This window comes from Pan paniscus, chromosome 1, assembly GCF_029289425.2.
Source record: "Pan paniscus chromosome 1, NHGRI_mPanPan1-v2.0_pri, whole genome shotgun sequence".
NCBI classification, from domain to species: domain Eukaryota; kingdom Metazoa; phylum Chordata; class Mammalia; order Primates; family Hominidae; genus Pan; species Pan paniscus.
Genome location: NC_073249.2, coordinates 177,771,529 through 177,794,716, shown reverse-complemented (window position 1 = coordinate 177,794,716; position 23,188 = coordinate 177,771,529). Strand labels below are relative to the sequence as shown.

Here is a 23,188-nt window from a genome sequence, read left to right as displayed (position 1 = left end):
CCTAGAGAATTTCACTGTACTTTGTCATTGCATACGTTGCCCACACCTTGTAAATAACCCATTTATTAAACCTTCCTTAAATTATCCTAATTTGAGGCTGCCATCTGTTTCCTGCTAGCATGCTGACTCATACACCATGTATACCAATTATCAGTTCAAAATATATAGGCAACAGATACAAATGGGAAGATACCATGAGAAGCACTGTTGGGAAGAAGGCTGGAGTAGAGAAAAGATATTTAGCTGTGAAATCATAGTGCATACAGAATCTCAGACTACAAGAATAACATGACCAGATTTGTCTCTCAGGTACCTGAGTTGCACATAGGCCCTCTTTACTGCTCTCTTTTTTGAGGTATCCTGGATTTATTTAGAAATGCGTCTCACTTTTATGGGAAACTTACAGTCACTAGGCTGAGTCCATTTAACTACCAACACATATCAGAACCCCAAGTAAAGTATCTTCTGCCAATTTCACCAGTATCCTCATTTAGAATGTTTAGAGCCTGTCCAATAAGCCTCTTTTAGGGGCACAATCCACACTTTTTGAAGAGTAAAATATAAAACCAAATTAGCACCTGCTTATTCTTTATTAGCAACCAAAGTATTGCTGACAACAAAGAGTAAAACCTATGAATCCAGTATGAAGAACAACTTCAGATCCTAGTTTGGGCACAAGAGGAAGAGAGGGAAGTAGGAAGAGGCAGGGTACGGTGGCTCACACCTGTAATCCCAGCACTTTGGGAGGCCGAGGCAGGTGGATCGCCTGAGGTCAGGAGTTTGAGACCAGCCTGGCCAACATGGTGAAACACTGTCTAATAAAAATACAAAAATTAGCTGGGTGTGGTGGCTGTAATCCCAGCTACTCGGGAGGCTGAGGCAGGAGAATTGCTTGAACCTGGGAGGCAGAGGTTGCAGTGAGCTGTGAGCCGAGATCTTGCCACTGCACTCCAGCCTGGGTGACAGAGCAAGACTCCATCTCAAAAAAAAAAAGGAAGTAGGAAGATGTGGTAGGCAAAATAATGCAACACTCCCCAACCCAAGAGGTCTAACTCCTAATCCCCAGAACCTGTCACTGTGTTACCTCACATAACAAACAGGACTTCACAGATATGATTAAGATAAAGATCTTGCTATATGGAGATTAACCTGGATTATCTGGGTAAATCCACTGTAAGCACAGGGATCCTTATAAGTGAAAGAGAGTTCATATCAAAGTGATACAGCATGAAAAAGACTCAACCAGCCACTGATGGCTCTCAAGTTGGAAGGGAACTACAAACTAAGAAATGCAAGCAGCCTCTAGAAGCTGGAAAAGGCAGGGAAATAAATTCTCCCCTAAAGCCTCCAAAAGAAATGCAGATCTGCTGATACCTTGACTTTAACCTAGTGAGACTCATTTTGTATTTCTAGCCCCTGGAATTATAAGATAATAATTTTGTGTTGTTTTATACTACCATATTTGTGGTAGTTTGTCACATCAGCAATAGGGAACAATTATGGAATAGGAGACTGAAATCTCTAGACCCAGGAAACTAAACCTGGAGCAGGAAAAAACAGTCAGGAACTGATGGATGACAGAGACAGGGCTCACTGTGGCCATCACAACCAAACTGCACACCACTTGCTAACCTGTACTGCAGGCAAGTTTGGTTCACTAAGAAATGTATTCTTCCTATCAGAGGCTCACAGTAATAAAATGCTTTCATACCTTTTGTAACACCTAGCAAAAGTCTCCTTTTCTCTCAGAGGTTTTGGGATTCACTTAACTTTTGTATTTTGCTAGAGAGCTTTATCAGCTTAATTCAGAAAAACAACCATCTGTCTCATATCTTATTCTGTGACTTCCTGGTGCCCACAGTCACGATAAATCACACAATAAAAACAATACTTTAAAGAATTGTTAAATGAATACTAATTATGTAATTGTTTAATTGTAGTTAGTAAATTATTAAAAGTTCTGGAAAGCACCAGTATTCACTATTTGCATTCCATAAAAACCCGTGCTAAGTCCCTATCACAAGTTTGCCTGTTTCCAAATGAGTAACCCAAACCTGGCACAGGCCTTACCACACTCTGGCCCAGCTGCTCCCGAAAGAAGTAATCCATGTTTCTCTTTTGCAGGCTGTCAAGGTAATGTTGGAAGCGAGTGTATGTATATGGGTAGCAGTAAGCAAACTGGTAAATATCTTCTTCTCGGTCAAAACAAAAGGCAAAGGACATCACATAGTTCTTCCTATGGTCTGGGCAGCGGTAGTAGTAAACATTTTTGGGTGGCAGCCTTTGCCTAAAATATATAAACAAAGAAATTTGGGCATATGAGACATTTGTTCAAGCTTCAAAAGGTAATACATATAAATCAATGCCTGGAGAAAAACTGTAACATCAAGAACCATGGGTAATGGGGCTGGGAGAATGACAACACAAACCACATATTGTTTAAAACAGACCTGAATCTGGCAGCTCTTTGCTCACAATCCAGTGCTACCCTTTCTCAACTGTCTGGAAAATGCAAAGTTAAACAAAAATAGACACATTCTATTCACTTGTTTATCCTTATTTTGAGCACTTAACATATGTGGCATCAAATGCCCAGGCCTTGATGTACAATAATAAATAAGACAAGGAAGATCTCTGTCCTCATGGATAATAGTGGGGAAGTGGTCAGTAAAATATTAAAAATAAGTAGACAATATAATTACAGATTCTAAAAGTGCCTTGAAGGTAAATAAAGACTGTGATGCTATAGAGATATAAATGGGAGAGGCCTACTTTTCCTGGGGAAGTCAAGTTTTTTAAATTATAAGACTAATTAAGAACTTTTAAAATAAACTCATATGCATTGTATATATTCAAGGAAAGGGAAATATTCAACATTTCTCTAAATTATTACTATTATTTTCTACAGAGCATTCCATGAGACTAATTTTCCACAGAAGCACTTTGGGAAATAGTGCTTTAAAATATGCTGTGTGGGCAATTTTGCTAAGCTAAACACTGAGATGCAAACAGGAAACAAAAATGTTGCAGTCATAGTTTCCATAATGTCTTTGCATTTACCCACTTTAAAGAGTTACTCTACCCTCTCATTATTTATGATATCCAACCTCTTCACAATGTTTCCCTGCAGTGAATGTCTCTCATTTCTATCATTTCAAATCCTGCTTATCCTGCAAAACTCATCTAAAACTGTGCCCTTTCCATGATACTAACTACATGGACAATTCCAGGCCAGTTCAGCTCCACATTTTGTGTAACTCTTGCTTTTTTATCAATTGCTTAATAAGTCTTAACCACCAAGGTTGATTTGGAAGATCCTTAAAGGAAGGGATGCTCCTGGGGAGTGCAGATACAGTGGATGAAGGATGTAAGGCTCACCTGTAGTGGCTTGGCATTCAATTGAGAAGCCAAAGACTACAGGGGCATATGAAGACAAATGTGAGGAGGAAGGTTTAGGAGGGGAAATTGAGAAAAACAAGAAGGGTGCTGTCTCCAGGTAGAACAACCTGGAGAAAACTGTTAACAGATAGAACAGAGCATTATAACATACTAGTGTTTGTTGCAGAATCTTGTTTCTACCTTAGTGTCTTTCTGAAGCTAAGTGGCCAGGGTGGGAGGTGTGGCTGTGGGATTCCTTTGGAACAGCAGTGGTTACATGGCATTGATGCCTGTACATACATTTGATTATATTAAATTTAATTAAATATTCTGGTATTTGATTATATTAGAAAAAGTGACTAAAATGATAGGCCATGGGGTCTAAGGTGGGTAAGAATCTGAAAGTGCTGAGGAGAAAGACAGGATGATAGATATGCAGTCTAAGCAACAAAGAAACAGAGCTTTCACATAAAAGTCAGAGGTAGTATCAAAGGTTGTTTAGAGGTCTTTGGCCCACCAATAGAGTCCATTTGCCTCCTACTCCCAAAGCTACTGCCCATAAATACATAAATTACAGTCTTCTTATAATGGAAATATATCTTCAAGACAAATCTTATAGGCACTCCTTCTTCTAACTAGATTGCTACCCTAAATTCTGGAGTTATCAGTGATGAGGTAGAGAAATGATGGCTTGGAAGTTGCATGAGGAGTGAGGAGGAAAGTGACCCCTCCTGATCCTTCTGTACATGCAGTATAGAAGAATGAGGATTTCTTGAGAGGGCAATTGGGGAAGTAATGTCCTCCAAGAGGGTCAGGCCTCAGTTCATTGTTTTATTTAGCAAATATTTAAGCATCATAGACTTTTAACCAAGTCTAGTTTGGTTAAGACAAGGGGTAAAGGAAGAAGTGAACTTAAAGACTGAGGATCCAAGTGGGATTATTAACCATGGAGCTGAGTACCAGAGGAAAAAGTGGAAGATGAAGAGGTCTGAAGAGGGAGAGGGAAGGAAGCAGTGAAGAGTCAAGATTAGAGAGAGAACAGACCAGTGCAAGGATGTGGGTATGGAGAGAATACATGATGATCTACATTTGTGATGTTATTGAAGATGCAGGAAAGTGAGGCAGGCTGGTGGCATACACGAGTCCCAGGGTTCCCGATTTGTATTTGGGGAGAATGTCTGTGAAAATGGCCTTGATGTTTCCAGCCAATGGTCTGTGATAGTCACTTCAGGCTCTGACTTGACGGTCTGAGTTTGAGTCTTAGAGCCCTGGATGAGTATGTCTTCATTCACGAGTGGTTCCTACAGTCATAAGGTCTCAGATTATGATGCTGTTTTCAGCTCTTTATTTACCAGTATATCCAACCAGGGTATATGCTTTCAATTCTGTCACCACAGTTTTCTCCTCTTCCAGCCAAGTTCTGCAACTTGACTCTGAGAGCCTGCTGTCTCCACTGAATTTGATTATGTGCTATCAGGAGAATCCATCTACCGCCTGCAGCTGTCGAGCTCCTCTCCTGGGTGAGCCGGGATGCCTAACCTGATTAGCAGACAAAGTAGAGCTAACGGGCTCTAGGGCAATCATTCAGGGAAACTGAGATGCTGTTCAGGGCTTAGATTTTCTAGACTTTCCCAAGGATACAAACAGAAATCTATTTGAGGAGGGCTCAGCAGGCAAAATTCAAGACTTTCAAGTAATGCAAAGAATAAAGCAAAGGGGGCTGAAACTAGGGAGGAAAAAACGTCTCCTTCATTTGGGATGTACTTCTTATTTTTCTCTTATTTTGTTCATTATGTCTCAGACATTGTGTTAAGTGTTTTATATGCATTATGATTTGATCCTCATAATAACCTTATGAGCTAGGGGCTGTTATCCCTTTACATAGATAAAAAAAATTGAAGCCAAGAGAGGAAAAAAAAAAAAGATTCCCTGAGGTCACAAGATCAGTGAGCAGCAGATCCTGTATTAAGCCTAGGCCAGTGTGGCTCAAAAGCCTGTATTCATAATCCCTACAGTATCTTTCCACTCCCCTTTTCCCCTTGCCATCCAACTTACAGCCTTACCTTCTACTTCCAGAAAAACCTGATTTTATAGTACTCTCTTGCTAAAAACCTTTTAAGCAACTTCCTATCCTCACATTTCAGTTTGGCCCACAAGGCTTCCTGTGATGGCCTTGTGATTCCAGCATCATCACCCATTTCACCCTCCTTGAAACCTTTGCTTTGTTTATATTCAACTACTCATAACTCCCTAACACAATTTTGTGCCATACCTTCAATATCTCTATGTTTTGTGCTCGATCTTTCCTCTACCTGGTCTGCCTTCCCCACCATCTTGCATACTTGGTGAATTCCTACTGATAGATGAGGCATATAGTCAATTGTCAACAAAGGTTTAAATATTTTTTAAATGAACAAATCAATGTATAAGTGACTACCCTTTAACACAGCTCTTCTCTAAAGCCTTCCCTGACTATTGAGTCTTCCTTATTTTTCTCTACTTTAAAAAATTATATAAAAAGATTTTTATCATCTAGTTTGTCTCTTAACAATGAACAATAAAAGTAAATGGATATTTGGATATTTCTTCAAAGAGTAGGCTTCTTGAAAATATAAACTGTGCTACTTCTTTACCTCTAGTCATGGCATAGAGCGGTCTCAAGCAATACTTATTTATGTAAAAAGCAATGAAAAAAAGGGAAAAAATCTTCTTATCCCAGAATAACATTGGTAGGTATCACAAGAAGGCAGATTCTAGTTCAGTATAAAGTAGAGACTCTTTAACATTCAGCTGAAGAGAAAGTAGAGAGGGCTGCCTTACAGAGAAATACAAGTATTAGAAGCTTTAGGGGATAAAGATCCTGTACTTGATGTTAGGTTAGACAAGGCAGACTCCTGATTCCATTTAACACAGATAGTCTATGATATCCATGGAAAAATAAAATAATAATAATTATTATTATAGTACTATTTCCTAATATCTATATAGCATGGACCATATGCTAGGCCATTCTAAGTACTTTATAATGTATTTTCTTTATTCCTCTCAACAATCCTCTGAAGTTATTCATATTATATCAATGGTATGGAAATAAAGGTAGAGTCAAGAACCTTTATGCTTATGCAGGTTGTTCATGACTCCCCAGAAGACCCCAGAAAGAAAATGGCACAACACCCGATCCTGCCAGACACCCAGGAAGATTTCAGGTCCTGTAGTGTGTGCTTTCAAGACCTGGGGACTAAAGGCTGATCCAGCTCTTGGAATAAGGCCTTGTCCTGAGTTCAGCGTCCTGAGGACATCCACATGAATGAGGGAGGTCTGTAACTCACATCCTCAGATTCAGTCATGCATGACTGAATGTTCTGAGTAAGCACACACACACACGCACTCTCTCATGCATGTACACATTCAACACGTTCACGAACATACTCTATTATAACTTCTATCTCATTACATCAGTTTAAACATATTCCTTTCTCCACTATGAGATTGAGCTCTCCTGGATGGCAGGTACTACATATTGTTCATCTCTAGTTCTCCGGGACCTATACAAAGGCTTATAGATGAAGTGCCAAGAACACTTATGAATTGGATAAATGTTTGTGAATAAATAATGTCAGCTCCACTAATATATATATACATTGTACTCTCTCTAGTGAAACTTTAAGTCATGCCCTGAATATATCATATTCTCAAAAACCTCCTTGCCTTTTTAAATGCTATTCCTTCTGCCTTTTTAAATGCTATTCCTTGCCTTTTTAAATGCTATTCCTTGCCTTTTTAAATGCTATTCCCATTCTTTTCTACACAGTGCATCTCTGTATAGAGAAGTGAGGCCTAGCTCAAATGATAGTTCCTCTTTGAAGTCTTTGTCAACAACTTCAGGATGAATTAACTGCTCTAAATACTAATTGCAGACACTGCTGTTTTTCTGATTTACCTCAAAATCCTCAGCATTAGTACAATACTTGGCTTTAAAGAGGAGCTCAACGTATTTTGTTAAATGACTGAGTTGACTTATGAGTGAATGAGTGATTCCCCTCCCACCTATCCTCTCTACTTTCTGTTGAGACCTCTCAGCTAAATTCCCAAAGCATCATTTTGGAGGTTACCAGAACATAAGGAAGAAGAGAAGTCCCAGACCTAATGCAGTACATAAGTTTCTCTAAAACAGCAGCATTCTCTGGTCCTCCTCAGGAGCCTTGAAAGACAGGAGCCCTAATTTCCTCTCTAATCAAGCAGAGAAATACAGATGGGAATAAAGGTGTTTCAACCCTAGTAGACACAAGCATTTTTCTTCAAATTAGCAGAAAGGGACATAATAAAAAATCATTCTTTCCAGGTTGTAAGTCTTAAAAAAGGTGTGCAAAACAAGGGGATCACAAAGTCACTCAGATATCCCCAAAGGAAGTAGCAAATTTTAAGCACCTTCTGAATCTCAATAGCTGTGCTATCCGTTTGATGCACACTACTGTCTGAATGCTAAGCACATATTCTTCCCACCATTGCAAGGCTGTGCTACCTCAGATTTATCCAACAACGGCAGTTATAGTCTCTTGGTTCTCTTACTTCATCTACTCAGGGGCTGAAAGCAAACTGGCATGTAGTTTCTCAGGCATATTTGAAATTGAGGTAAGATTTCATTCCTTTTCCCTTCGTGAGGGCAGCTGAATCTCTCATTTGTCATCTATGCCAACACATGGCCTTTAGTCTACATTTGGCTGGAACAACCAAGGCTATCACCTAGCTTGAGCCATTTGCCCCCCTCCTTTTCCTCTTTGATGTCTGGCATAGCCAGGGACCTTGGATGGATACCCATATTCTAAATGCACCCTCCCTAGGCAAACAGGACCTATTCTAATTCCAATCCTATCTTCCCCCAAATAATTATAATAGTACTCCTGTCACCAGCACATCTATTCTTATCTCTCTCCGCACTTTGTCACAGCTAATCTCTTGGTGAGTCACAAGGAGGGGGAGAAAGAGTGAGAGAGTGCTCAGATACAGGCAACACATTTTTACACCCAGTGTCTAATCAGATTATCATCTTATCAGGGGCTGATGGGCACTCAGGGTGGGAGGAGAGAGACAGTGCTACATATTGCCAGCTGAATTTTTGATAACAAAAAGACATTGCTTGATTCTTGAATTAACCTTTTTGTCCTACACACTGTATTATTTATTTTTCAGAGTTTATATTATATGTAGGGATTTTTTTTTTTTTGGTCTGTGCCTTCTGGAGAAGGACACCCACACACTGTGGCAGCAGCTGCTTCTATTAATTCCAAGCCATTAAAAAAATTAAAATTAAACCCAATTACTTAGGCTTGTTTGGAGCTGAGGAATAGCTGAGACTGATTATTCCCCCTGGTCATGGACAGCAACAATATTCCTACCTATGGTGGCTGCTGGCAGAATGCCAATGCAGACAGAAACTCCAGGGACAGGCACCCCATGCAATGAGAGGCTATAAATCACATACTCTATCTTCTCCAATCCAGATTCCTGACAGGCAGCAAGAAGAGAAGACTGAACAAGGAGCTAGGAGTTGGATTCTAGTCCAAGCTCTTGGTATATTCTTCCCCCGTGCCTCTGTATAAAATGTGGTTACTAAAAAGCATCCTGTATCCTTCTTAGGGTTGTTGTGAAACTCTTAGGTGAAAAGGACTGTGTTTTCAAAACTGTCATTTGCTGGGGTATGGGATGGTACATGAGGCAGTATTAGAATTCTGGGTGCTTTGGGATTATTAGGTGGTAGACCATAGCTGAAATGGGTCAGGTTTGCACTGAAGTTTTGTATCCAGATTACTTTGTTGTTACATCATGGGTGGAATAACAATAATCATTCAGGCTGTGAAGTCACTAGACTGGAATCCCCTTGTCACCTTGCATAAAACCTAGCATATAGAGGCAATTGATAAATATTTTGAATGAATGAGTAAATAAGTCAGTCAGTGCTGGGTTTTGAATGAACAGATAGGGCTACGTGCAATTCTAGCTTTGGATGTCTTTTAGAAATGCAGTCATTGTATAGTAGAACTAATGTGGGTTTAGGCTCTAATCGATTTCCATTATTATTAATCAGTCATGTAACCTTGGGCCTGGGTTTCCCAATCTATAAAATGCAAATAGTGTTTAGCTTATAGATTTGTTGTGAAGTTTGGAGATTGGTACCTGACACATACGGGGTGCTTAGTAAATGGTAAATGTGATACTCATCATGCTGTGTGTGATGGATAGTTGGCATCATGCTCTTTCTTGGTTGGGAACAATGAATTCCAAGTTCACACTAAGCGTGCTTAGGGTATGAAATGGACAGAGCAAGTCAAGGTAGGGGGTCAAGGAAAAAGTGAAAATGGATGGGGTCTTAATTTAAATATATGCTTATTAACTAAAAACAGTGATAACCTGTTTTCTCTTCTTGACCTTTTGCAGACCCAAAGTAACCAATATCCACCTTTCAAGGAATGTGCTGTCTGATAAAACTAAGTGTGTCTGGATACCGGAAGGCAGGTTAATACCTTCAGTTTCCAAATGGTGGTGTGAGAAGTATTCAAAGATGTTGTCCCTGCTGGCAGCTTGTTGTACCAGTCAATTGTGCTGTGGCCCATGCTGTAACCTTCAAGATACATGGAGCCTCCAGGTTACTAGTTAGTGGGATCAATAGGAAATGTGGAAAATAATTGGTTAGGAGAATTTGAAATATGCCTGGGAAATAGAGACTAAGCAGTCCTGCTTATAGGGAATAGTCTGAATGCTCTTGACACATTTATGCTAGGGTATAACATAAAATTATGCATTTATTTTCTTGTTTAGTTAAAATTCTTAAAAAATTTTTTTGTCTGTTACCCTTTTATCAGCAATGAGCTCAAAACTACAAAAGTGTATGTTTTAGGAAAGTTAACTATTAAATTTCCATTTTTCATGACATGCAATAATAAATACATAACATGTATAAAACATTTGTCAGTGTTTATGATCCTGATAGGGATGTACTGATAACATGCCCGCATAAAAATCAGAAGACATAAATCTGCTGAAGAAACATCAACATCTACTTAAATAGTTAATACTTATTTTTGAAAAACTTATGCCAAAATACTACAATTTACACATGTAAAAGCAGAAGCATAGAAGAAATATGATTGAAATTATTCTAGAACAGTCATTTGCTCTAAATGAAAAGCCAGACATCAGAGCTATACTACATATAACTTCTGATGTCTGGCTTATTATTTACATGACTATTTTAAAATAATTTTGATCATTACCAATTCCAAGTTCTCTTGGGTATGAAGTGGTAGCTGTCAATGTCTTTCCTCAATTAGCAGAAGAATTAAAACCAGCAGTTTTATATCAAAGTCAACAGATATATCAAACAAAATAATTTAACTGAATTCCAATATAATTCAATTATTTTCATCCAATTCATGTAACCAAAGTAAAGCTTTTGGAAATTAATTCTATTGAAGCTAAAATACTGTCTTGGTAGTGCTGATACAGCTTATTCATTTTCAAAAGTTAAACATTAAAGAAAAAATTATTTTAGGGCAATATGAATACAATTGGTATTTTTTGAAATTGGTGAAAACAATGTACTTGTTAAATCAGCAAACCTATTTTGGTTTGGTGAAAGCAATATACTTGTTAAATCAACAAACCTATGGAGTAAAATTTATTTTGAATTGGTTTGAGGTGTCTACATAATTCATAATTGCATCCAAACAAGCTTCTATTTTCTATCTTCAAAATAGAAGCCATAGTTGTCAAAATGTACCCAAACAGAACTATACAATTTTTGTGTGAAGCTAACATTAAACTATATGTGAAAAAAATGTTTTCATAAAGTTTTAGAAAGCCAGACCACACTTTCTGTCTTTACTGTCTGACATCAATGTGATTTCACAAATTTTGAGTCTTTAATAAAGGCTCAAAATTTTTTTAATCTACATTGATTTTGTACTTTTTCTTTATTATTGTTAATGAGACTTTTACATTTTGGCTGTCTTTTGTTCAAAATCAATTGGCAATCTTTAATCAAATATTCAATAAATGAAGCACCAAAGTGCTTCAGCTTTTAAAGCTTTTATCGATTTGCAATTATTTAAAATAAAGCTTGCAAACAAGAAGATACAACAGTTGTCTTTACAAAAGCAAGAAAGAAATTGCACAAATTAAATGGTGAAAGCAAAATTGAAATACAAGATTAAATTTTGAAATTCTATGATTTTACCTTGGGATAACAGCTTATTAGTAGAGTCTTTTGATGAAGCTCCTATTTTTAATTGTACATTTATATGTTGTACTACAGTGGAATAAAATTGAGAAGGCCTTCAGTTTTATAATATCTACATTTGGTGAACATTTAAAAGAATGAAGAAGCACCTCATTTGATAAATTTTGTGTTATTAAAAAAATCAAAGAAAAATTTCCTGAAGGGAGCAAATAAGGAAGTAACTGTATAAATATTTGGACTGAAATATTTATATATTTCAATACTAAAAAGCTTATTTCTAGGAATGTCCCTTATTTATAAAATGTGCTCTAAGTTTATCAGGCAGGTACCTGAGTACCTACAGAGAAAATGCCTTTTTAATTTAAGTATAGTATGTTCTATAAAGAATAATTAATTGAATGTGTCAACAGTTTCAAACTTATTCATCATAATATGTAACTCTAAGAAGATTAAAGGCAAAGGCAATGTCATCAAGAACTAAAAATCATGAGAACATATTAGAAAAAATATTCTTCATAAAAATGCTAATGACATAGTGTTAGATATAGGTGTAGCTAAGAAACTGAGTAAAGCCTGTGAATGTATGCCAAAAATAATTACTTTGATTTTAAGAAAATAAATATGTTTTTAAACATTTTTACTTTAATGTACATGAATGCCTATTAAACTTATTTTTAGATTAAATTCTATTTTTAAAACTAGATTTTGAAAATAATTATTTTGTAACTCTACTAATGTAATAAAATCAATTTTGTTTCAAAAAACAGTATTTCAAAAAATATACAATTTTTTTTAGTTCTCCTATTCACTTTCCGTTGGAATGATTAATTATATGGTCATTCTGTCCAACTGCCAACCTGATCGCTCCTCCTGGATGTCTCAAAGTTACCTCAAATTTAACCTGATTAAAATTAATCTCCTGACATGCCCCAAATCTGGGCTTCTAAAAGTGCTCCTGTCTCAGTGAATAGCTTCACCATCTACATCCAGGCAATTGTATAAACCAGGAACCTGAGTTAACTTTAACTCTCTTTCACCCTTCAATAAATACTGCCTGTTTTATTTGTCAATACAAAATTAAAAAAATATATTGCCCAAGAGCTTCCCATGTTGGCACTTTTCTAGCTGTTGTAGAAGCAGAAGGGTAAAAATAAAGCAATTCCATGCTTTCAGGGAACTTAAATTCTAATGGGAAAGAGCGATAAACAAACAAATCAATGTATAATATAGTATAAGGTAATGATAAGAATAATGAAAGAAAAAGCAAGATAAGGGGATAGAGGGTAACATAGGGACTTTTTAAATTAGGATGGCCAGAGAGGTAACCATTTAGTAGAACTCAAAGTGAGGAAATAAACTATATATATAATTGGAAAAACTGAGCCAGAGAGAACAGCAAGCATAAAGGTCCAAGGGCAGAAATAAGTTTTTGTGTCTCTAGGAATGGTAAGAATGTCAGTGTGAATAAACAGGAATAAGTGATGAGGAGACTGGCAGAAAATAAGTTAGAAAGTGGGGGAGGGTACTAGATTATAGGGCCTTGTCTTTGGTAAGAGTTTTATCTGGGGATTGGGAGGAGTGAAAGCGAGACCAGTGGGTAGCTATTGTGGCTGTCCAAGCAATGTATAATAATGGGTTAAGTAAAGCAAGAAGCTGTGGAGGGGGTAAAAAGTGAGATTTGGAATCTGTTTCAAAGGTAGTCTATAGGATTTCTTGATGGATTGGATATGAAAATGTGAAAAAGTAAGAGCAAAGTCAAAAATGTTATCAATTTTTTTTGGCTAGATATCATTTACTGAAATTTTCACATCTCACTAAGGTCTTAAGTTCTCTAAAAGACTTTAAATTTATCTGTCTCCAAAAGATATTTCCAATCTATCTACTTGTCTACTACATTTCCATATTTTGGCTAGTTTGCTGAAAAAAGTATTCTACTCTGCCAAGCTTCATTTTTCCTACTCTTCCCCTCTCAGTTCCCTTCTCTGCATAGCCTTTTCAAAGCTTAATTGGGCCAGAGTGGTGGCTCATGCTTGTAAATCCAGCACTTTTGGAGATCAAGGCAGGTGGATCCCTTGAGCTCAGGAATTTGAGATGAGCCTGGGCAACATGGCAAAATCCTGTCTCTACCAAAAGAGAAAAGAAAAGAAAAATATAAAAGTTAGCCAGGTGCGGTGGCACGAACCTACAGTCCCAGCTACTTGTGGGGCTGAGGTGGGATAACCACCTGAGCCAAGGAGGTTCAGGCTGCAGTGAGCCATGATTGTGCCACAGCACTGCAGCCTGGGTAACAATAAAACCCTGTCTCAAAACAAAAAAGAAAAAGAAAAAAAAGCTTAATTGGATCATGTCACTTCCTAGATTAAAATTCACAATTTCCAGTTATGCTGGAACAAAATCCAAACTCTTTAACATGACTTTTTTACTTCCTCAGATGCACCCACTTCATAGTTTTATCTCAAGACCTTTGAACACTTTTCCTTCCATTCATTCCATTCTCCACACTAACTTCTTCCTTTGCCTAGCTGGTTTCTACTCATCTTTTTTGTTTTAGCTGCTGTTAATATCCCTCAGAGCAACTAGATCCTTTCCTCAAAGCATTATCTCAATTTATAATTATCCATGTATGGTGCTTGTTTGTTTATAGTTTATATTTCCAACTAGGTTGTAATTTGTATGTGGGTAGGGACAGTATCTATTTTTTGCTCACTAGTGAATAATCTAGTATATGATGGTACCTGAAACATGGAATACTCACAATAGATATTTGTTAACTGAATGGAGTGAATGTGTATTGGTGAGGGGATAATGCCAGAGAAGTAAGAAGGCTGACTGTCTGTGCCCTGACATTTCTAGGTCCATGATTGGCTAGAGGGTTTCTTGCAGAGCTGGGTAGGGATGGGTATTGTGGTGGAGGGGCTTCTCCAGGAAGCTGTTCCATGAGTAAGATTTTGCCCAATTTTCACATAGTGCCTCTCAGAGAAAGGATAAAGGATTAATCATCCACGTGAAGGCTTCCTCTTCCTCTACAGTGCAGAATCCTGCAAAATGTAGTATCCTGATTTGTTTCTAGATTGTTCTTCCTTCTCTTTCCAGCCTGATATGGTTCGGCTGTGTCCCCACCCAAATTTCATCTGGAATTGTAGTTCCCATAATCGCCACATGTCATGGGAGAGACCCAGTAGGAGGTAATTGAATCATGGGGGCGGTTACCCCCATGCTGCTGTTCTTGTGATAGTGAGTGAGTTCTCACAAGATCTGATGGTTTTATAAGGGGCTTTTCCCTCTTTGCTCAGCACTCCTCCTTCTTGCCATCATGTGAAGGAGGACATGTTTGCTTCCCCTTCAGCTATGATTTTAAGTTTCCTGCAGCCTTCCCAGTCATGTGGCACTGTGAACCAATTAAACCTCTTTCCTTTATAAATTACCCAGTTTTGTGTATTTCTTCATAGCAGGCTGAGAAAGAACTAGTATGGTAAATTAGTATCACAGAGAGTGGGGCACTGCTGTAAAGATACCCCAAAATGTGGAACTGGGTAACAGGCAGAGGTTGGAACAGTGTGGAGGGCTCAGAAGAAGACAGCAAAATGTGGGAATGTTTGGAACTTCCTAGAGACTTGTTGAATGGCTTTGGCCAAAATGCCAATAGTGATATTGACAATGAAGTCTAGCCTGAGGTGGTCTCAGATGGAGATGAGGAACTTGTTGGGAACTGGAGTAAAGGCAACTCTTGTTATGCAAAGAGACTGGTGGCATTTTGCCCTGCCCTAGAGATCTGTGGAATTTTGAACTTGAGAGAGATGATTTAGCATATCTGGCAGAAGAAATTTCTGAATGGCAAAGGGTTCAAGAGGAAGCAGAGCACAAAAGTTTGGAAAATTTGCAGCCTAATGATGCAACAAAAAAAGAAAAACCCATTTTCTGGGGAGAAATTCAAGTCTGCTGCAGAAATTTGCATAAGTAACAAGGAGCCAAATGTTAATCACCAAGAAATGGGGAAAATGTCTCCAAGGCATATCAGAGACCTTCACAGCAGCCCCTCTTATCACAGGCCCAGAAGCCTAGGAGGGAAAAAATGGTTTCATGGCAGGGCCCAGGGACCCCTGCTCTGTGCAGCCTTGGGACATGGTGTCCTGCTCCCAGCTGCTGCAGCTCCAGCCATGGCTAAATGGGGCCAAAGTACAGCTTGGACCATTGCTTAAGAGGGCGCAAGCTCCAAACCTGGGCAGCTTCCATGTGGTGTTGGGCCTATGGGTACACAGAAGTCAAGAATTGGGGTTTGGGAACCTCTGCCTAGATTTCAGAGGAGGTATGGAAATTCCTGGATGTCCAGGCAAAAGTTTGCTACAGGGGCAGAGCCCTCACGGAGAAACTCTGCTAGGGCAGTGTGAAAGGGAAATGTGGGGTTGGAGCCCCCACACAGAGTTCCCACTGGGGCACTGCCTAGTGGAGCTGTGAGAAGAGGGCCACCATCCTCCAGACTCCAGAATGGTACATCCACCGACAGCTTGCACCATGCACCTGGAAAAGTCACAGACAATGCCAGCCTGTTAAAGCAGCCAGGAGGGGGACTGTACCCTGCAAAGCCACAGTGGCTTTGGCAGCTCTAAGGCCACAGGAGCCCACCTCTTGTATCAGCATGATCTGGATGTGAGACATGGAGTCAAAGGAGATCATTTTGGAACTTTAACGTTCAGTGACGACCCTATTGGATTTCAGACTTGCATGGGGCCTGTTGGTCAATTTCTCCCATTTGGAAGGGGTATATTTACCCAATGTCTGTACCCCCAGTGTATCTAGGAAGTAACTAACTTGCTTTTGATTTTGCAGGCTCATAGGCAGAAGGGACTTGCCTTGTCTCAGATGACACTTTGTTCCTGGACATTTGGGTTAATGCTGGAATGAGTTAAGACTTTGGGGGGCTGTTGGGAAGGCATGATTATGTTTTGAAATGTGAGAATTTGAGATTTGGGAGGGGCCAAGGGAGGAATAATGTGGTTTGGCTGTGTCTCCACCCAATCTCATCTTTAATTGTACTTCCCATAAGCCCCATATGTTGTGCAAGGGACCCTGTGGTAGGTAATTGAATCATGAGGGTGGTTACCTCCATGCTGCTGTTCTCATGATAGTGAGTGATGGTCTTATAAGGCACTTTTCCTTCTTTGCTCAGCACTTCTCCTTCCTGCCATTATGTGAAGAAGGATGTGTTTGCATCCTCTTCTGCCATGATTGTAAGTTTCCTGATGCCTCCCAGCCATGCGGAACTGTGAGTCAATTAACCTCTTTCCTTTATAAACTACCCAATATGGGGCAGTTCTTTATGGCAATGTGAGAACAGACTAATACACAGCCTCATGAGATAAGAGATTTTAAGCAGGAGTATTCATTGTCACTGAGCCCTAACATGTGAGGAGCCACTGTTAGATTTTTCAGCTTGTAGACATAGACCTAAGCCTGGTTACTAAGAGGGGGTGGGGGAGTGGTGCTGGTTTTTAAGATCTCAACATAATGACCTCCAGCACAAAGTAGTTACAGATTGTCCACCTGCACACACTGAGTGGGGTAATACAGGCTAGGTATAAACAAGGTTGAGTGTGCCTAATAACAGACAAAGAAATACAGGAAAATAGGACAATATAGAGCCCTATCTGATTTATCATCTCCCTGGACCCCTGGACCCCTGTCCTCCCTCCACTCCCAATCCCAACTCAGGGAATGCTTGTTCACTGAACTGAGCCCCCAGTGGAAAGACTGAGGAATAGATCATGAGAGTAGATTCAAGTGATCTGGAGTCCAAGAAAGCCAGGAAATGGCCTAAATTCCAGGTTGTCAAATCCAGGGAGCTTAGCCAAAAAGTAATGTGAAAAATGAGTTGGTCCAAAAACTAGGTTTCCAAACTCAGTGGGGGACAAGGGATGAGAGATAATGAGGTTGGAGCCAAGACTGAGTCAGCAGCTGAGGAAGTAGACTGCAAAGGAGAAGAATGAGGAGTGGCAGAAGGCATAAGTAGTCAATGACTTTCAGCTCTCCTGGGGGCGAAAGTACAATCACAGTCTGAAGTGGATGAAGATGTGATCAGAATCAGTGAGGAGGGGAGTAGGATTACTTAGCAGAGATGACATACCATGTTCCAAGCCAGGTCATGCAGAAATTATTCTCTCTATGATAAAGGAAATCAGGAGTGAGGGCTAACCTACCAGGAATAAAAGGCTGGCATAGATACATGGGGAAGCAGATGAGGATCTTGAGGAGATACCCCTTGAATATCAGTCTCCAGACAGCAGGTGAGGAAGCCAAGCCCAGTCCATTGCTCCATGTGAAAAGTTATAATAATTTGATGACCTGTGGGTGCATAGGGATGGCAGGCTATCAGGTATGAGATCTGGGCTGGAGAGGCAAAGCACTGACTGAAGAACGATATGGCACAGCCCTGGGAATGTCTAATACAGAGAAAGGAAGTCCTACCTAATGGTGCCAGAAGAATTACTGTGGTAGTGTGACCAGCAGGCTGGATTCAGCAACAAGCATCAGATTATCAAGGTCAGAACAAGTAGAGGGTTTGGAACTGAGATTGACACAGAAGTCAGAGGTAAGGGCAAAGCAAAAGCCCACAATACAAGTAGGAGACTAAGTAAGGTCAAGACAGTTGTGATTCTTGGAAAAAAGTCCTGGGGATAGAAGGAGCCTTCATCTTGTTGGCAGAGCCTCTTACTGTCTGTAGGATGGGACTAAGCCCCAGATATATCTAGGATTAAGTCAACCAGTGAGCTGAATTATCAAACCACAGGAGCCTACCAACACTTAACTCTCTAGAGCAGGGGTCCCCAACCCCTGGGGCCATGGACAGGCCACACAGCAGGAGGTGAGCTGTGGGCGAGCAAGCGTTACTGCTTGAGCTCCACTTCCTGTCAGATCAGTGGTGGCATTAGATTCTCATAGGAGTGCAAACCCTATTGTGAACTTTGCATGCAAGGGATCTAGATTGCACTCTCCTTATGAGAATCTAACTAATGCCTGATGATCTGAGGTGAAACAGATTCACCCCAAAATCATCCCCACAGCCCCAACCACCGTCGATGGAAAAACTGTCTTCCATAAAATGGGTTGCTGGTGCCAAAAAGGCTGGGGACCCCTGCTCTAGAGATTCTTCGTAGGTCAAGAGTTACTTATCTTTGGTCTCACTTCCTCTAGGAAATCCTCCTTCCACCTAGATTAGCTATGCCCATTCCTTACCCTGTCTCAGCCCATGATCACTTTAATACCCTATCTAACATGCATCATACTTCATTATGACTTACTATTGCTCTTCTTTGTTCCATTAGAGTAGGTCCATGTTTCTATTTGTACACCATGAATCCCTACTGGCTAATCCAAGTCTGGTACATAATAATCACTAAGTACATAATTTGAATTCATTGAATTAATGAATGCATGAATGAGAGTGTTAATAAGATAGGCAGAAGCAACAGATACAGTTGAAAAGGAAGGTGGGGGCCATAGGATACAGCATAACACGTAAGCCATGTTGTGGAGTAAAGATTTACCCCCAAAAGAGATGCAGAGGATTTTAATCATGTTCTCAATGACATCTTATACACAAAGGCCATTGGCACCCAAGGTATCACCACTGATACCCAGTTAGGCTATTCCTTCACAGAGTAACTGGTTGAAATGCTGATTCAAAGGAGTCAGCTGTGACATCTTGGCCTTCATCACATGCAGGAATGCCTCTAAATCAATTTCTCAGTGCCCATCATCTGCCTGTGTATGGCATAGCTTCCTTTCTACACTATTGATCTTCACACATTTAAAAATTACGTGAAAAGCTTTCATACTTCAGTAGATTTATTAATCTTAGAAGCTCTGAATTCATGTATTTCACAACTTCCTACTTTTTAGGCTTATTATGTTAATTAAAATAATAACATGGACTCAGTAAAGAGCTTTTGGTAATTGAAATGAGTAAATTAACTCATCTACCAGCCTCCTGAAATTTGGAAATCAGAAGTATAGGAGGCAAGGAATTTTTTTTTTCATATAAGAAAAGCATAATTGTTATTTGAAAGACTTTCTTTGCAATCTATTTGGGAAGTCTATTAACCCTTTATGCTGACACATCTGCACACTTTTATAGAGATAGAGAACTTTAAGGATCACCCTGTGCAGTGTCTTTCAACCATTTTTTAGCTACAAAATGCTTTCTTTATAAGAAAGCTAGGAGAGAAGCACAACACGTAAAACCAAATAAACAGGTAAATAGAATTTGGATGGTAAAAAACATGGCAAAGAGGTCGGGGGTTTAGGCTTGATCTGGCTCAATGTTTTTTATTTTATAACTGAAGCCTATAGAGATAAATGATTGGGCTGAAGCCACACTGGAGTTTAGAAGCAGAGCTTAAGAACTGTGCCTCCAATTATATCAGTTTTGTTCATACATCAAACAAATATTTATCAAGTCCTGTTCTTGATGCTAAAGATAAATTAGTTTATAAAACAAGGTTTCTGTTTTTATGGGCAAGAACAAATATACAAACATATATGGCAGGTGGTGACAAGTGATATGAGGGGAAAAAGACAGCATAAGGGAATAGAAAGTAAAAGAAGGGATGGTAGGTTTTTTACACAGGGTTGTGAAGAAAGGCCCTTCTGATGAGGTAACATTTGAATAAAGTGAAGGAGTAGGCCTGTTGGATTTCTGGAGGAAGACTGTTGCATGCGGAGGGAATAGCAAGTGCCATTGATGTTTCCCTGTTGCTTCTGTTCCTCCAGGACAGAGCATCTGCTAGCTGCCAGGAACTTCATTAGCTCTTTTACATGTATAAAGGTTCAGAGCAGTAGTGAGAAGAGAGATATTAGAGGCTAACAGGTCTGGTTTTGAATCCAGGTTTTGCCAGGCATTTAATTATGCAATGTTGGGCAAGTGACTTATCTTCTTCCACCTTTAATTTTCTGATTTGTAAAATGGGAATGGTAGTATTTTTCTCACATATTTATTCAAAGCATCTAATAATAAAATACAGGTAAAGCTCTTAATATAAACACCAGTAGGCTACAGTTGGTAGCTGTCAGTATTGTCCACTTTTCTTTATATGAACAAAGAATTTAGGTTGTAGTGGACGTTACTAAATTTTGGATGATCCACATCTATTTCCTCTTCTCAATAGCAATTTATTTCCTATGTTTAAATGACTCCTTCTCTGTTGGGTATACTTTGGTGGGGTCACAAGTAAAAGGCCTTGCTGTTCCTTGCCAAAGCACATGCACTATCTAGGCAAATCAGATAGGCTCTCCATGGAATCTGCATCTTTAGCAGAGAGAAAATAATGAAAGACTTTGTGTTCCTTTATATTTTGACCAGATTGTTAGACTTAAGGTCCACTTTTGTGGCTTATTCTCCCTGATACTAAAGCTCTTTGCTTCCTTCTCACCCTCAGGTCTAGGTCTCTACTTCCCATGGATTCCGTGAGTCCTCAATATCCTTCAAATGTATTTCTTTTTTCTAAGTTAAACAAAATAGATTTATATTCTTAGAAATTAAAGAAATTGTATCTTAATACTTATACCTAACCAAAATAATTGGAGACAATGAAAAAACCAATATAAGCCATATTTGCCTTTAAATACTTGGAATTACGTTTTAGAACAATAATGTTGAGAAAGAAAAATTTGAATTTCATATATGGTCTTTGTACTTATTTACCTCTCTGAAAAGCAATTTCTCCAACTAAAAAACAAGCAGATTATATTAAACGCATAGCAAAACAAGATTAAACTAACTGATTCTAAAACGATCTTACTAGAAATGACACTTTAGGATTCCCAATCTATAAGGTTACAATTCTAAGAATTTCATGATAATGTTATTAGTTTTATAAGTTATCTTCAAAACTTAAATCAAAGGCCAGGAAGAAAAAAATTTCAGGTCATATTATAACTTCAAATCACACCATGTAGGCAGCTGCCTATTTTACCTCTATGTAGGAGTAACTCAGACATTCAATTGCTTTTTTGGTTGAATAAGAAATAGAATGTGGTAGGAGAGATGTGATGTGTCCACTGAAAGATGTCATTTAAGATCACACAGCTAGTCAATGGCAGCTAGACAGGGGCTTCAACTCCAGAGGCTAACACTTAAACAATATACTCTCCTGCCTCTATGGACATACTAAATAATGTGGATGATCACAGGAGACATAGGTGGGGTGATGACAGAAAGAATCAGGGTGATTCCTGAAGAGAGTGGCTTCAAACTGAATTTTGACAGTGGGATAAAATGTAGTTTTATTCAAATGGGAAGAAAGACTTCTCAGACAGAGGGTATAGCTTATGTGAAGGAGCAGAGATGAGAGTGTACACAATGTATCCAAAGTAACTGAGCACTGCAGCTGAAGCATAGGTTTCATGTGGGAATAATTGGTGAGAAGTCTAAAGAGGAGTCTGAACCAAGCTGCAGGGAATGGAGTGGGATTTGAAGGTCAGACTAATGAATATCATCAAGCAACTGTATTATCCATATGCTCTACTTTCTCCAAAGTAGAACATTGCATCATTTTCCTGCATTGCTTCTGCATCCTCTGTCTTGCCTAAAATGGCACCAAAGAAAGTTGATCTAGAAAATTATCGAAGCTCCACATAGTGAACTTTTGAGAAGTGTCCGCTAAAATAGAAGAAAAGAGTAAGATTCCTTTTCCAGGCAGGACTATTGAACAGCAGCCAGCTTCTTAACAGAAGCATTCACAACCAGCCCATTCCTTTCTGAGAGTTCTAGGAGGAATCCTAGTTCTAGGTGTGGCATTTGGGGAGAACATGGGGAAAGTGGTGTTGAGTGTTAAAAGAGGATGGTTCTGACAGTAGGGTGGTTACAATCCTTCTCCTTAAGCCTATCTTCTGTCTTGAAGCGTAAGACTGAAAAAGTGTTCTGCAAGCTGACAAGTTATTGCTGTAAGGGGAAAAAGAAGAGGAGGAAAAAAATAAATCCCATGGAGTGAAGACAAAGGTGATGGGATCAAGGGACAAATAGAAGGAGAGAGGCCTTAATGGAAGATTTACGTGAGAGCATGGCTTGTATCAGTTCCAGAGGTAGCAATGACTTGGAGAATAAATTTGGCAGTGGTTCCTGTTCTTCTGGGCTGAGACCTTATAGAATATGATACTTCTTAAAAATGAGTCCCACTTGGCTGGGCACGGTGGCTCATGCCTATAATCCCAGTACTTTGGGAGGCCAAGGTGGGCAGATCATGAGGTCAGGAGATCGAGACCATCCTTGCCAACATGGTGAAACCCCGTCTCTACTAAAATACAAAAAATTAGCCAGGTGTGGTGGCACACGCCTGTAGTCCCAGCTACTCAGAAGGCTGGGGCAGGGAAATCGCTTGAACCTGGGAGGTGGGGCTTGCAGTAAGCCAAGACTGCACCACTGTAACTCCAGCCTGGTGACAGAGCAAGACTCTGTCTCAACAACAAAAAAGAGTCCCAGTCCAACTCAAGGCCTCCAACTTGGCTGAAGATGAATTCTCAGTATTGCGAATGCGTATTTTGAGAAAGGGTGTGGAAGTGGTGAAAACTCTGCTCTTTCTG

General features: G+C 39.3%; 1 protein-coding gene across 5 annotated transcripts in view; it reads right to left on the bottom strand.

Moving 5' to 3' along the window:
• LOC100967527 (AGBL carboxypeptidase 4) overlaps nt 1-23,188 on the bottom strand; it is a 1,457,032-nt gene that overhangs the window by 509,542 nt on the left and 924,302 nt on the right. For all 5 annotated transcript variants that reach the window (XM_034964682.3, XM_008954952.5, XM_055093139.2 and 2 more), the window contains exon 5: nt 2,071-2,287. In XM_034964682.3, the coding sequence (XP_034820573.1) occupies nt 2,071-2,287 (217 nt within the window). The remainder of the gene's footprint in view (nt 1-2,070; nt 2,288-23,188) is intronic.